The sequence below is a fragment of the Capricornis sumatraensis genome, chromosome 19 (assembly GCF_032405125.1).
Source record: "Capricornis sumatraensis isolate serow.1 chromosome 19, serow.2, whole genome shotgun sequence".
Lineage (NCBI taxonomy): Eukaryota > Metazoa > Chordata > Mammalia > Artiodactyla > Bovidae > Capricornis > Capricornis sumatraensis.
This window is the reverse complement of record NC_091087.1, coordinates 49,188,430-49,202,258: the sequence shown is the minus strand read 5'-3', so window position 1 is coordinate 49,202,258 and position 13,829 is coordinate 49,188,430. Positions and strand designations below refer to the sequence as shown.

At 38.1% G+C, this 13,829-nt stretch overlaps 1 protein-coding gene across 1 annotated transcript; it reads left to right on the top strand.

Moving 5' to 3' along the window:
• The first annotated feature begins 3,644 nt into the window (after positions 1-3,644).
• DTD2 (D-aminoacyl-tRNA deacylase 2) lies at positions 3,645-13,577 on the top strand. The gene is made up of 3 exons (XM_068991290.1): positions 3,645-3,774; positions 7,530-7,599; positions 11,882-13,577. Exons 1-3 carry the CDS (start codon positions 3,664-3,666, stop codon positions 12,205-12,207), a joined length of 507 nt encoding a protein of 168 aa, XP_068847391.1. The 5' UTR covers positions 3,645-3,663; the 3' UTR covers positions 12,208-13,577.
• The last annotated feature ends 252 nt before the right edge of the window (positions 13,578-13,829 follow it).

Genomic DNA, 13,829 nt, shown 5'->3' with positions numbered 1-13,829 from the left:
CTATAAAGGATTCAGGTGTCAAAATTATTTTAAAAAGCCCTTACAACAGGCTGGCCTGATTTGATAGACGTATACAAATATTATTAAGGACTTCCCTGGTGGCTCGGACAGTAAAGCGTCTGTCTGCAATGCAGGAGACCTGGGTTTGAGCCCTGGGTTGGGAAGATCCCCTGGAGAAGGAAATGGCAATCCACTCCAATACTATTGCCTAGAAAATCCCAGGGAAAGAGGAGCCTGGTAGGCTACAGTCTACGGGGTCACAAAGAGTCGGACACGACTGAGCAACTTCACTTTCACTTCACATACAAATATTAAAAAGGTTATGTAATGCTTTGCTAAGTTATCACAACACTGTGAACTGAAAAATAACCCAAAGATGAAGATAATTTATCAGCCTGCCCTGGGGAAACTCTACAGACTGCCAAAGATATACATCATTGCCTTAGAGTTAAAAGCACTTGCTATGTTACGTTACCTAGACAACATACCAGCAAATGGTGCAGTAATAAAATAAGAATTTAAAAAAGCAAGATGAACAAAAGAATAATCAATATCAGGTTCCAAACTCAATTCCATTTCCTACCTGTTTGTACAAACTATTCATGTTAAAAAGGGACTCAGCAAGAGACATAAGCGACATGGGTTCGTTCGATCCCTGGGTTGGGAAAATCCCTAGAAAAGGAAATGGCAACCCACTCCAGTATTCTTGCCTGGAGAATCCTATGGACAGAGGAGCCTTGTGGGCTATGGTCCACAGGGTCGCAAAGAGTCAGACACGGCTAAAGCAATTCAGCACAGCACACACAACTCTTAGGTGGGAACTATCATCTTACCAGGCCTCATATTTTCATCTTGGAGAGACTTCAACTGAATTAATGCCATGACAAAAATATATGGTGACAAAAATATATGGTTATGATTGGAACATTTGCCTTTGGAGTTTTCACTTGAAGTTCTTATTTAAATATGTGTGTTTCCTTTTTCCTCACAGTATTAATGCATGTGCCAAGTGTCTTGAAGCCAGAATTCACATGGGTCTTTCACACCTCAGTTTTAGACGCCTTGGTGGAAGAGTGACTGTCTCTTACAGAAAATTAGTAAAGACACTTCTGAATGTAATCTAGTAAACTCTGCTTGACCACAGGAGAAAATGTGCTGATCATGCCTTATGCGAGAATTTCCACTCCACGACAGCAATATTTCTTATTATACAAATAAATCCATCAGTATTCTGGCTCTATCCCAATTTACATGCATTTTAGTTAGTATGAACCAATTTCTTATAACCCTATCGCCTCCCTAAGCGCTGAGGAAAAAGAAACTTCTCTAAGCTTTGAAGTAGGGGGTTAGGTTTCTTCCAGCTTTCCCTGAAATGAAACATCTCTCTCTCGGTGTTGCTTTTCTACTGATTAACATTTCCATGTAATGCCTCAGGCGAGAGGCTCATTTTAGAGCTAAATCTTAGGAAAAGCTCCACTCATTCCAAGAATGATGAAACAGACTACTCCTTGTTGCAATCAGGAAGCTGACTATCAGCTGCAAGGGATCTTTCAGAAGTGGTTCTCAATTTTTTTATGTTTGTGAAACACTTCTGAGCGTTAAAATTTGGGGCAGCCAACTTGAATGAATTAAATCACTTAAAATAACTCTAAATTATTATACATTTCAGAGGGCCTGGAATGCATTCTAACTAACACGCTATCCAGATGGTCTCCTTTCAGCACTGTGTTTCAGAACTATTTCTGCCCAGTGATTTCTTGTATTCTCACAAGGCAAAGCTCTCTTTACATTCCAGTTAACCTTCCTCTAGAGCCAACTTAATGTTGTGCTTTGCCTTTTACATCTAACTTGAAGAAAATTGTACAACATGCTCCACCTCAGAATTACACATGATGAACATAACTGTCTCATAACAAAAATTACAGTTACATATCTGTGAAAACTTTGCTACATTATCAGCTCAGCACTCCAGTCAAAAACAGTCTTGTCTGTTTTCAATTTCCCACATTGCAACTGACATAATTCCATTTCCCTTTACTTCCTATGCTTTATTTTTATTCACATTTCACTATTTTATTGCAGGTATAGCTGACTTTTTAAATTCTCTGTGGAATGAGGTTAGAGGTTCCAAAAAAACAAATACAGAAAAGTAAATACTTTCTCTTTGGTGCCTACTCTCTACTGCCCTCTGCAGGGAGAAGGAAAGAATAAGATCAGCACCCAACATAAAGATTTAAAAGTAACTTGTTTTTTGAGAGGCTAACCATTACCCACCAGACTCCATCTATTCACAGGAAGGATTTCCCAATTTGCTGAAGTCCCTCCATTGTGTAAAAATTTCTGGGAACCATAGACTATTTTCAAGAGACTTCCCTATCTCCTACATCTATATACAAATGGACATGAAGTCCTCTCTCATTCAAGGTCAAGGTTAAGCACCTCTATGACAAAATTCCTTCAAGCCCTGTAAAACTTGAGTCTGGGAGTGAAAGAGAATAGAGACATAAAAGTGCAGACAATGCAACTTGTCTGTGCTTTGCAGACAAATCTCAACAAATGTATGAGTCCCTGCAATGCAGCAGAGATAATATGAGATTTTGCTGTTTTTACAAAAGTGTGCAGGCAGCCTGCAAGATAACCAGCAAACAGGCAGTTTCAATTCTGTGTAGAAAGGACCTTTGATTACGCACGGATTATTTTCTTCAATCACACTACTTTGTATGGATAGCAACACTGTCAGTGATGTCATCTTCTAAAACAACAGACTGAAATGTATAGGCATATTGTGCCAGTTGAGCCCAAATCAATGACCTGGGTAATGCAGTCAGGGTAACACTATTATTCCTCATCTAAATCCTTCAAGCCCATAGAAAAATAATGCTAATCTGATGCAGGTTCAAGGAATACGTTATGTGGGAAAGAAAATCAAGTATTTAATTTTACATACACTCTAATATGTACTTACAGGAAACACCACAGAATATATAGTTTTTACCATTAGGAGCATGTTTAAAATTTATTAACAATCACAAGCTTTCTTGGATAAGAATATTTTTAGCAAGGATATTCTCTAAAAGACTGATGTTCAAATATGTATTCATATAGCCTACCAATACCTTTCCACAACCGCGAGAACAGAATGATTTATATAGCATTAAGGCGGCAGCGTTGCTTTACTGATTGGGGTAAGCAAACTTTTTGAAAGATTTATTATACCTTTCAGTTTCACCTACGCTTGGTTTGTGATTCAATTAACTCGTGCTATTTACCTATCTTCATAATGGACATAATATGGATTTATGCAGATTTAATTTTTTTCAACGTTTGGAAACTTACGCGTTCTGAGATGAAAAATGTGTCTTAAAAAGTTATGCAGGGAAGAGAACCACTGGGTCCTTAAACTCTTTTAAAAGTATCCACTGAGGGTCTTCTACCGAGCTGTAGGTTGGGGTACACGTAAAGATTGTATAGACAGAGCTGTGAAGCCCGCACATCCGGGTCACCGGAAAGCCAGGCAAAGGCCCCGCCCTCCTGGAGGCGGGGCCATTAGCGACCTGGATGATCCTCCTCCTCGTGGCGCCCCGCCCCATCCTTCCTGAGCGCTGCGGGCCGGCGTGTGCTGCGCGAGGCCGGAAGCTGTGGGGTATCCACGCAGCTTGAGCCATGGCTGACAGTGGCAGAACGCCTCAGGCCCGGGCTCTCCTGCAGCAGTGCCTGCACGCCCGGCTGCAAGTACGCCCGGCCGAGGGGGACGTCGAGGCCGAATGGGTGGAGGTAACGTTGGCCCCGCAGCTCTGGTTATCCTGTGGCGCGCAGGGGCGGTTCTCACCGCGCTGTCCCGGTGATTCGTACCCCGCTGTCACTCCGACCCAGCCTCCTGGCGCCTGGCAGGTGGTGCGGTCGGCGCTGGACTCCTGGCCCGTCCTCCCAATGCTGCCGTTAGTGCCTGCCTGGCCTCGCCTTTCTCCTCAGTCTTGCATCACTGGCCCCGGCCCTTTCTCCCTCGGACTCCCAGAGGAGATTAAGAGGGACCCCGGGAATTTGAACTTCCTCTCAAACGATCTACGTGAGCTCGGTGTACTTTAGGCCTAGTAGTCTCAGACCTCTTGATTCAAAAGAGCAAAAAGCCTGTCACTCCCGGCGCCTTGCTGGGGCTGCTGGTGACTTGTGGTGGTCTGGTTCGAGCTTCTAGGTTAGACTTGTTGCAAACGCTGAAGATCTGTTTTGACTTGTACTCCAGATCCCATCGAATTCCGTCTTATGTTGGGTGCAGCTAGGTGTTAGCACAGTAATGAGATTGCCCATGAAACTTCCTCTCTCAAGAAACTTAAAATTTTAACTTATTTCACACTAGGAACAAAGACCACTACTTTAAAAGTTGCACTGTTATCAAACCCATTTCCTCCAAAGAATTTTAAACATTTACGCCAAATGTCCTTCGACTTGAATATTTGCCTTTTTAAGACAGCCTGCCCATATGCAAAATTCCATGCAAAAACATGTTCTTTGAGGCCCTGACTTATTTTTGGAGTAAGCTGAAATGAAGGGAGGTCTTCCCTGGTGGCTCAATGGTAAAGAACTCGCCTGCCAATGCAGGAGATGTAAGATTTGCAGATTCGATCCCTGGGTGGAGAAGATCCCTTGGAGGAGGGCATGGCAACCCACTCCAGTATTCTTGCCTGCAGAATGGCATGGACAGAGGAGCCTGATGGGCTGCCGTCCATGGCGTCTCACAGAGGCGGGCACCACTGAAGTGACTTAGCAGGACCACTCGCAGAAGGGGAAAAACTTCTAATAATAATAATTAAAACTTTTGGAGGTACTGGGAAACTTTAATGGATCATTTCATTCACTCATCTGCTGAATTCCATCCCAGATCTAGCACTCTGTAACACAATCTTAGTTATTATTTTAAATACAACACATAGACCGTATGTGGATGACTATTATTACATCACAATCTGTTACCCTCTGGTAGTTTTGAAATACTGAATATTTATAAGCATAAACATTCCTGTATTTTTGCCCTCCCTTTTTCTTTCTCAAAAATTCATTTCTTGTTTCTTTTGTTATGGCCTTTTAAAAATTTATCTCCCTTACTTTGAAATTTTATTCTTTCTTTTTGGCCATCCTCTCCAAAGAGTTGCCTATTTTTATATTTGCTTCAGGGGATTATAAATCCCAAACTATTAATCATTTAGATTTCTTCCATGCCTCTTTATGTTTTTATATGCTTCATGTCACATCTCCTTATGCAAAATCAAATAGTTTATTGCAGCCTGCCAAACTATCAGTGTGTTTATAAACTTTAAAAGCTATTTTAAAGCTTTCTCTTCCACTCCCACACATGGTTAAATTAGTATAAAGAGTTGACAAGTAATTAGAGAGTAAATACTTTCCTCTTTCTCAAGCATCCTCCATTCTGTTAATAGTTATAATTTTTTAAAAGCTTTCTTTTTTAATTGTCACAAAGATTTGAAGGTTACTTTGCATATTGTTGGTTTCATTCATTTAGATATTTGCTCTCACAGTAATGTTTTTTTTTTCCTGGGAGGCATGAACTTTTTTAACCTACAGTGAGAATTATCTGTACTTCTCTATATATTTGAAATGTTCTGTTTATACCAAAAGAAGCTGTAAGGAAAGTGATTCTGTTTTGAAGAGGGGAATTTGTAGGTCACAATTTAAGAGCTATTGTTGTGATAAACTAAAAGAAAATACCTGAATGAAGAGTGGTATGTGGTGAGTGATAAGAACAGGCATTTATTCATGCCAGTAATTAGATGCTTAAATCTGATGTTTAGTTATTAAGTCATGTCAGACTCTTACAACCCCATGGACTGTAACCCACCAGGCTCTTCTGTCCAAGGGAATTTTCAGGCAAGAAGTCTGGAGTGGGTTGCCATTTCCTTCTCCAAGGAATCTTCCCAACCCAGGGATTGAACCGGAGTCTACTCTGAGCTTCCCCTCATAATATGTGTCCAAATATGAATGTGCTTGAAAAATTTTGCCCTGTGGCAAAACAATCCCAGGAGAGAGGGCTGTGACAGTGATGCAGGTATCTGAATCATTCCACCTGCCACCTCCTTACTCTGGGTGTGCACTGGAGGCACTTGCTTGTTCCAAGAGCACTATTTAAATTTTTTTTTTTTTTTGATGGGCGGGATGAAGCTATTTTACTGAGGAGCTTTGGGAGAGGGTCAAAGGGCTGATAGAACAATGAGATATGTCTTCCTTCTCCCCAGCTTCACCTTAGTCCTCTGAAAGACAATCACACTTGTAGAAGGTTACTTCCTATCCAGATAGATCAGGTGTGAATGCAGAGCTGTGTTTATATTTATTTAGAAGACTATTTAGATAACACATAGAGCCTATAAGATAAAGTTGAACTTAAATGCACTCAACAGAGCCCCTATCATGTACAAAACAGTCTATGAAGTGCTTTGGGAGTTAAGATGTAAAATAAATTGTGTTTCAGTCCTTAAATTTCTTTTCACGTACTTAATAAGCAATTATATAGCTCTTACTATGAACCAGGCACTGTTCTAAGTACTCTACAGATATTAACTCCTTTAATCTTCATAATAGCTCTTGGACTCAAAAGGTTAATCTACAAAATAAAAAATTTAATGATTCACTTTGCAACAAAATGAAAGTCATTTATCAAATGTCTTCTTTCCATATAGTCTCTCTCCTACAAGAACTAAGAAAGAAATGTCCAAGTCCTCATATAAAATAAGCTTACATTCCTGATAACAGACAACCTCTTGATGTAGAACTTAATATGAATGTGATTTCCAAGGTTTAATCACTGTGTGTATTTAAAGAATTAACAAAAGTAACAAAAAAATAATAGGACAGAAATTTCTTGGAGTTTATTGCAATAGAATCAGACCCTTACTTCTTTTTATTATTTACAAGTAAATGGATTAGTAAGAATGAAGAATGATTATGTCAAAAGACATGTAAGTCACAATGTTGTTTATACATCAGTCATATCTGATATTATGTGAATTCATTTGATGTTGAATGAACAAGCCTCTGCAAAACTGAATGTTTCTAAATCTGTCAGCTTTACTTGAGGAGGGGAAGTCTAGTTCGTAATCCTAATGATTTTGATTAGAGGTTTGAAGGTATAACTTGGGGTCTTCACTGCTCTTGGCTGTTTGGTGTTTTTTTTTTTTTTTTTAGGTGCCATCAATTTATTTTTTTAAAGTTCGTTGAGCTCACCAGGTTTATTTGGATTTTAAAATCACCCAGCGGTCTTACTTCTAGGAATTTACCTTATGAAAACACTTATCTTGACTGTATTTTTAACTTGATTTTTGAAAGAAGTGATAACTGAGGTGATTGAATATAGAAAAATACTTTATTTTCTCACATATTTAAGAAATCAAGTCTGTTGTAAAAAGTTATTTCTCTTCTTCTGCGTTTAACTTCTTACCTGTAACAGCTGTAAAATTTTATTCATTTTCCTCTGTATCTCTCTATAGAAGTTTCTTATCTGAGTTTATTGTGGTTTCTCCTAGGTTCAAAGAGGATTAGTGATCTACGTGTGCTTTTTCAAGGGAGCTGATAAAGAACTTCTTCCCAAAATGGGTATGTGTTTAGTATTATTTGTTTTATAAGAGTGAGAGTGAATAGCAATAGATGAACCAGAAGGGGCAAAGATTGCAATCTTATATTATACAGGTATATAAGTTATAAATGACTTAACTCTGTGTACTGTTGTTGACTTTATTTATTTTCTTGTTCCAAAGCTTAATGTAAGCAAGTATGGTGGAATTCTTTTAAAATATCTGCAGCTTTTCGGATGGCTGATGGACTGGTTTAGAAGACTGTACAAAAACACACAGAGACAATACAGCAAGATTTAGCCAAGGATACAGAAACTTATGGAAGCAGAGTGGCCGCACAGAGAGAAACAGATGCTGCATTTCTTAATATAGTTTACCTATCTCTTAGAGGCCCTAACAGGGGCATGTAGGTGACACTGTATATGCAAGATGTGGTTCAAATCTGTGTAGATCAGGCTTATATCATTATTATGGAAAAATTTACATTCTGTAAATTCTTTGTAAGAAATGCATATAAATATTCTTGAATCAAGTTTGGTGTCATCATAGTCACACCTCCTCGAGGGACAGAGAAGACAGAGTCAGTGTTCGGACATCTCTGCAGGCATAATTTACCTGCCTCCATCTTCCCAGTGTTCTAAATAGTCTATACCACTGCACATTCCTTTGATAATTACATAGGTGCAGATATACCAAATCAAACCATATGCTATCTCAAGACAGTATTTGATAGAATAATTATGTCCAAAAAAAAAGCCTGAAATAGTGGAGCTGTCCCTAAAGTTGGGGACAGGTTATCTTTCTCTTCATTAGTAAAGGCAATACCCATTAGTTGGATTAATAAGAAGGTAGCTCAGATGGTAAAGAGTCTGCCTGCAATGCAGGAAACCAAGGTTCGATCCCTGGATCAGGAAGATGCCCTGGAGAAAGCAATGGCTACCCACTTCAGTATTCTTGCCTGAAAATCCCAAGAACAAAGGAGCCTGGTGGGAAGCAGTCCATGGGATCACAAAGAGCTGGACATGACTAAGTGACTAACACATACACATAAACTATACAGATGGGTAATTGAAGCAGGCAGAAGTTAATTAACCTAAAAGAGCTTTGAACAGTGGAACTCAAGCGTTAATAGCCCAGTGAAGAACAACTTGAACAAAGGGCTAAAGCTTCTAGAGGAGATTTTATGCTGAGACATCAAACATGTTTGACAACTTTGTCAGAAGTTGAAAACTAGACTTGAGAAGGGCCTGTGATAGGTAAGGATGGAAAGCCAGTAACTGTAATAGTTTGAAATTTGAATCTGGAGGGTAATAGGGAGCTTTAAAGTGTTTAAAGAGAAAATAAAATGAGGTATCTTGTTAGGATGATTGCAGAGATTTAATGCTTAGATATTGGGCATTCTGTCTGTTTCTGCTTTGAATTAAGGCCTTATTAACCTTTAAAAGTATATAGTAGAAATCTTCAAAAACAGGAAAGGCATTTTTTTCATGACTTAATGTTGACTTTCTAAAGTTGTTTTTATATATTCTTAAATGGATCCTAATTATAATAAGGCAAAATGAACCAGCCAAACCCAAGCCACATTTTGTTATGTAGTAATTAAATCCTGTGTACATACATGTATGTCTTTCTGAGTTTACTTTGAATATGTGCATGAGATTGTGGCCAGTTAAAAGTCCGCCTTAACTCTTCTAGCGGACAGTCTGTAACACAAAGCTTTTATATATCATGATTCTCAGTAAGGAACTGTGACTCTTAAGAATCACATTCTACTGGTGTGAGTTATAAGCAAAACAAGTCCATCTATTATTGATAAAAGTAGCTTGTACTTCTCTCTATTCCAGGAGGCAAAGTAAGCCAGTGTAACAGGATTCTCCTAAACAGCCCGCCTCATACTTACTACATGGATTCAGATTTTTCCAGTCAAATCATTTACCTCTTGGGAACATAACAACCAGTTACAGCCATAAAGTCTGAAATAGAAATGTGCATAATCTCCCTCAGTTCATCTTCAGTATAATTGGACAGAGATTCAGGGGCCCTGTCAAAGCTTTGCTTCCCATGTTCATCATTAGAGATACTTGAGTTTCTAAAAAGTGAAAGTGAAGTGAAAGTGAAAGTCACTCAGTTGCATCTGATTCTTTGTGACACCATGGACTATACTGTCCTTGGAATTCTCCAGAGTGGGCAGCCTTTCCCTTCTCCAGGGGATCTTCCTAACCCAGGGATTGAACCCAGGTCTCCCGCATCACAGGCACATTCTTTACCAGCTGAGCCCCAAAGGAAGCCCCAAGATGCCATTAATTCATCATCTCATTTTAATTCTACTTACTGACATTTGTATTTGTATTTACTTCTACATGCTGATATTGGTGGCTCAGTGGTAAAGAATCTGCCCGCAATGCAGGAGATACAGGTTCAATCCCTGGGTTGGGAAGATCCCGTGGAGGAGGGCATGGCAACCAACTCCAGTATTCTTGCATGGAGAATCCATGCTCAGAAAAGCCTGGTGGGCTACAGTCCATGGGGTCCCAAAAGAGTCAGATTGTGACTTAGCAACTAAGCAACAATAACAACTGATATTTGTGTTATCAATCATCAATGCATGCATACTTACTTGTGTCTGACTCTGCAATTCTGGACAGACTACTCTTGTCTATGGGATTTTCCAGCAAGAATACTGGAGTAGGTTGCCATTTCCTCCTCCAGGGGAATCTTCCTGACTGGGGAATTGAACCCCCATCTCCTGTGTCTCCTGCATTAAAGGCAGATTCATTACTGCTTGAGCAATAGGGGAAGCCCATATTTGTATGCCAACAGCACTAATTGAATTCTCAGAGCCAGTAGAGGGAGGTATATGGAAGTATAATAAATTACATTTACCTTTCTGGCCTATTATTTCAAAATTGCCTTCTTAGTCTGTCACTGGCCTGAGGCCTGGATAGCTGGGTAGTGATTTCTGTGGAATGAAATGCTCTGAAGAATTAGAATTTCCTTAAAAGCAATCAATAGGGACTGCTGGCTATATAGCAAAGTCCTATTTATAATAGAGAAAATTAGAAGTATTTTAAAATAGGTATTAGTTAAATGAAAATTGATAGTGCTTAATGCATAGCTTAGAAATTCATTTGGGTGTTCACCTTGGCAGGTTTTCACCAGGTTAATTCCTTGATTTGTAGAGTAAAAGCCTTATTGAATCCTTGCTGATATTTGCTACAGGCTTTCTAAAATTGAAATCATTGATACCTCACCAGAAACCATAGCTTTTCAAGCCTGATTATTCACAAAGGAATGTGAGGTTTCAGTAATTCTTTTACCATTTGCGTCCTCTCAGGACTACACGCAGAAGTTATACCCTTTGTAGAGGTAGAAAGACCCTGAGTTTTATATTAGGCATTTCTTTTGCTTATTGTTTTGAAAACTGGCCAGTGTTGAAATGTAAAAGTTCTCTAAGTTTAGATTTTTTTTTTAGCTCACATAAATATTTATGGTTATTTTGACACTTCTTACTAGCTGTGAGTGTACTTTCATAAATGGCATAAAAGTAATAATCTCATATTTTCCTGTATGTATGTGAAGATAATGCCAGTAACTGTGCCTTTGGATTTATTTTTCCAGTTGACAATGAATTTTATTTTGTTTTATTTTTTTGACAATGAATTTCTGATGATTCTACCTTTCACCTTTATCCTTCTCCCACTGGTGATGTTTGTATTGATGAAATGATTAGTCTATGTTACTAATGCCTTTGAGGTTATAAAACTACAAAATCAGCTAGTTTGTAATAGAATTGAACCTGGAATCTTTGTTTCAGCTTAGAACTCTAGGCAACTAAGTTTAAAATAATAAATGCACTAAGGTTTTTATTTAATATTCTTTGTTATAAAGCATATTATGTGTGTGGAGGATCTGTCACGGTCTTTTCCAGTAGGATTTGCTTTGAGATATAAAAAGGAACAAAAAGGCAAAGTCTTCTCATATATCCCTCAGGGAAGCAATATTTTTAAGTTCTGGTATATGGTTAATTCTGTAGTCTTTTCTGGATGATTTTATTGCAGGAAGATCCTAACTGCCAAGTCAGATTTAAAACATCACGCCATTTTCTGCTTGAAATCTTCCTTGTTTTTCATGCTTAGATCATTTAGCTTACTGAAGCCATTTTTGAAATCTACATAGAGACTTTGGGTTAAAAGCATGAGCTGACAAACTGAATTTTCAACATGAAATTTGCTGAGTAGAAGATTGTTGTTTTTCTTCATGTTTGTTTTTTACTTTAAAATGTTTTCCCTTTCTTCCCCACCCAGTTAATACACTGTTAAATGTGAAATTAAGTGAAACAGAAAATGGCAAGCACGTCTCTATATTGGATCTACCTGGCAACATTCTTATCATCCCTCAAGCCACCCTTGGGGGTAGAGTAAAAGGAAGAAGCATGCAGTATCACTGTAACTCTGGAAAAGAAGAGGGATTAGAACTTTATTCCCAATTTGTGAATCTCTGTAAAAAAGAATTAGCTGCTAATAGCAAGTGTGCTGAAGCTGGGGTTGTCGTGAAACACGGTACTTACGGCAATAGGCAGGTGTTAAAGCTCGACACCAATGGACCGTACACACACCTAATTGAGTTTTGAAAGTTTTGACAGCCGTAATTAGATTCCCTAGCCCCTTCTTCTTGAGTACACTAATCTGCAGCATTTTTAGATAAGAAAATCCTGGGTTCCAGCCACAACTCTGCATCCTCCTAATTGGATGACCTTGCCAGTCACCTAACTGTGGATCTCAGTCACCTTCCATCCCACTTTCCCCTACACTGACACTCAGAAATTTGAAAAATCCTTCTCTTCACTTTATGGTCATTGATAAGAACATGGAAGTGTTCCTAGAGAGTTGTATTTAAGCTTTTTGCAGTGAAGCATTTTTACGATCAATAAAAATATATTTCTTATGCCCTCAAATATGTGTGGTACGTAATAAAAATCACTGTTTGTGTTAAAACTATGTAAAACCCAGCACAAACCAATTATAATTTTGTCAAATTTGTCTTAATATTTCAGATTTCCGTATTTTGAATAAAAGAATATGCAATTTACTATTCTAATATTGTCTGTGAAAATGTAATGCAAAAATGTTATGTGCATTTTAATATTACTTTCCAAGACTATCCAAGTGCCTTAAGTTATTTTAAGAATCTTTAGTTGATACACGAACAGAGGGTAGGGGACTAAAAGTTGTTTTTGTTTAATATTCTTGGTTAATATTCTGTTTCTCAGTTTTTTACCAAAACAGTGTGTGTCATATTGTTTGTCTTTGGTTTTTAAAAGTTAGTGTTTAATTAAATTAGTGTTCATAATTTTTTTAGGAAGTTCTTTTCTTGTTGATTTAGATTGCTATATAATAGGAATAAAAAGGGAAGCTTTCTACTAGAATTACTTGAAACCAAGTTGATTTGTTTATTTCCGTTTTATTGACTTAGTGATTTGGACCCAGTGTCATTTTTTCTTTTAGTGTGTTTTTATGTCCTCCCTCCTCAAAATTTATATGTTGAAGTTTCCCAAGTCTCCCAATGGTATTTGTAGATGGGGCCTTTGGAAGGTAATCAGGGTTAATAGATCATGAGAGTGGGTGCCCTCATGATGGGATTAGTGTTCTCATAAGAAAAAACACCAGAGAATTTACTCACCCTTTCTCTTCCGGCCATGTGAAGATTCAGTGAGAAGGGGCCCTTTTACTAACAAGGAAGAGAACCTTTACCAGAAACTGACCATGCTGGTGCCCCGATCTTGAACTTCTAGCCTGCAGAGCTATAGGAAAATAAATTTCTGTTGTTTAAGCCACCGTAAGTGTATGGTATTTTGTTCTAACAGCCCAAGCTAAGACAGTGATATAAATAGCCAGTAAGGTAGGCTTCTCAAAGCCAAGAGAGGAAGATCTGTAAGAAGTTAAAAGAACAAATGAATCAATAAAAGGTATTACTCATATTTTGCAAACTCCTTTGACTTGAATCAGATATTTTAAAGAGTGAAAATGAAATAGTATTTCTAATTATCAAAATGAAAAATTGAGTTGAATAAATATCTTAAGTAGCTGTTGAAAATTCTTTGTGTCTTATACAATTTCTTTAGGATTGGGTTCCTTAGATTCTTAAAGTGTCTTAAGAAAAAACATCCTATTTTCTCTGTATCCTTCCTGTACTATTCTATTTTAGAACTTGAGGATCAATAATTGGCTTGGTAGTGAGCTCATTGTCCTGAAC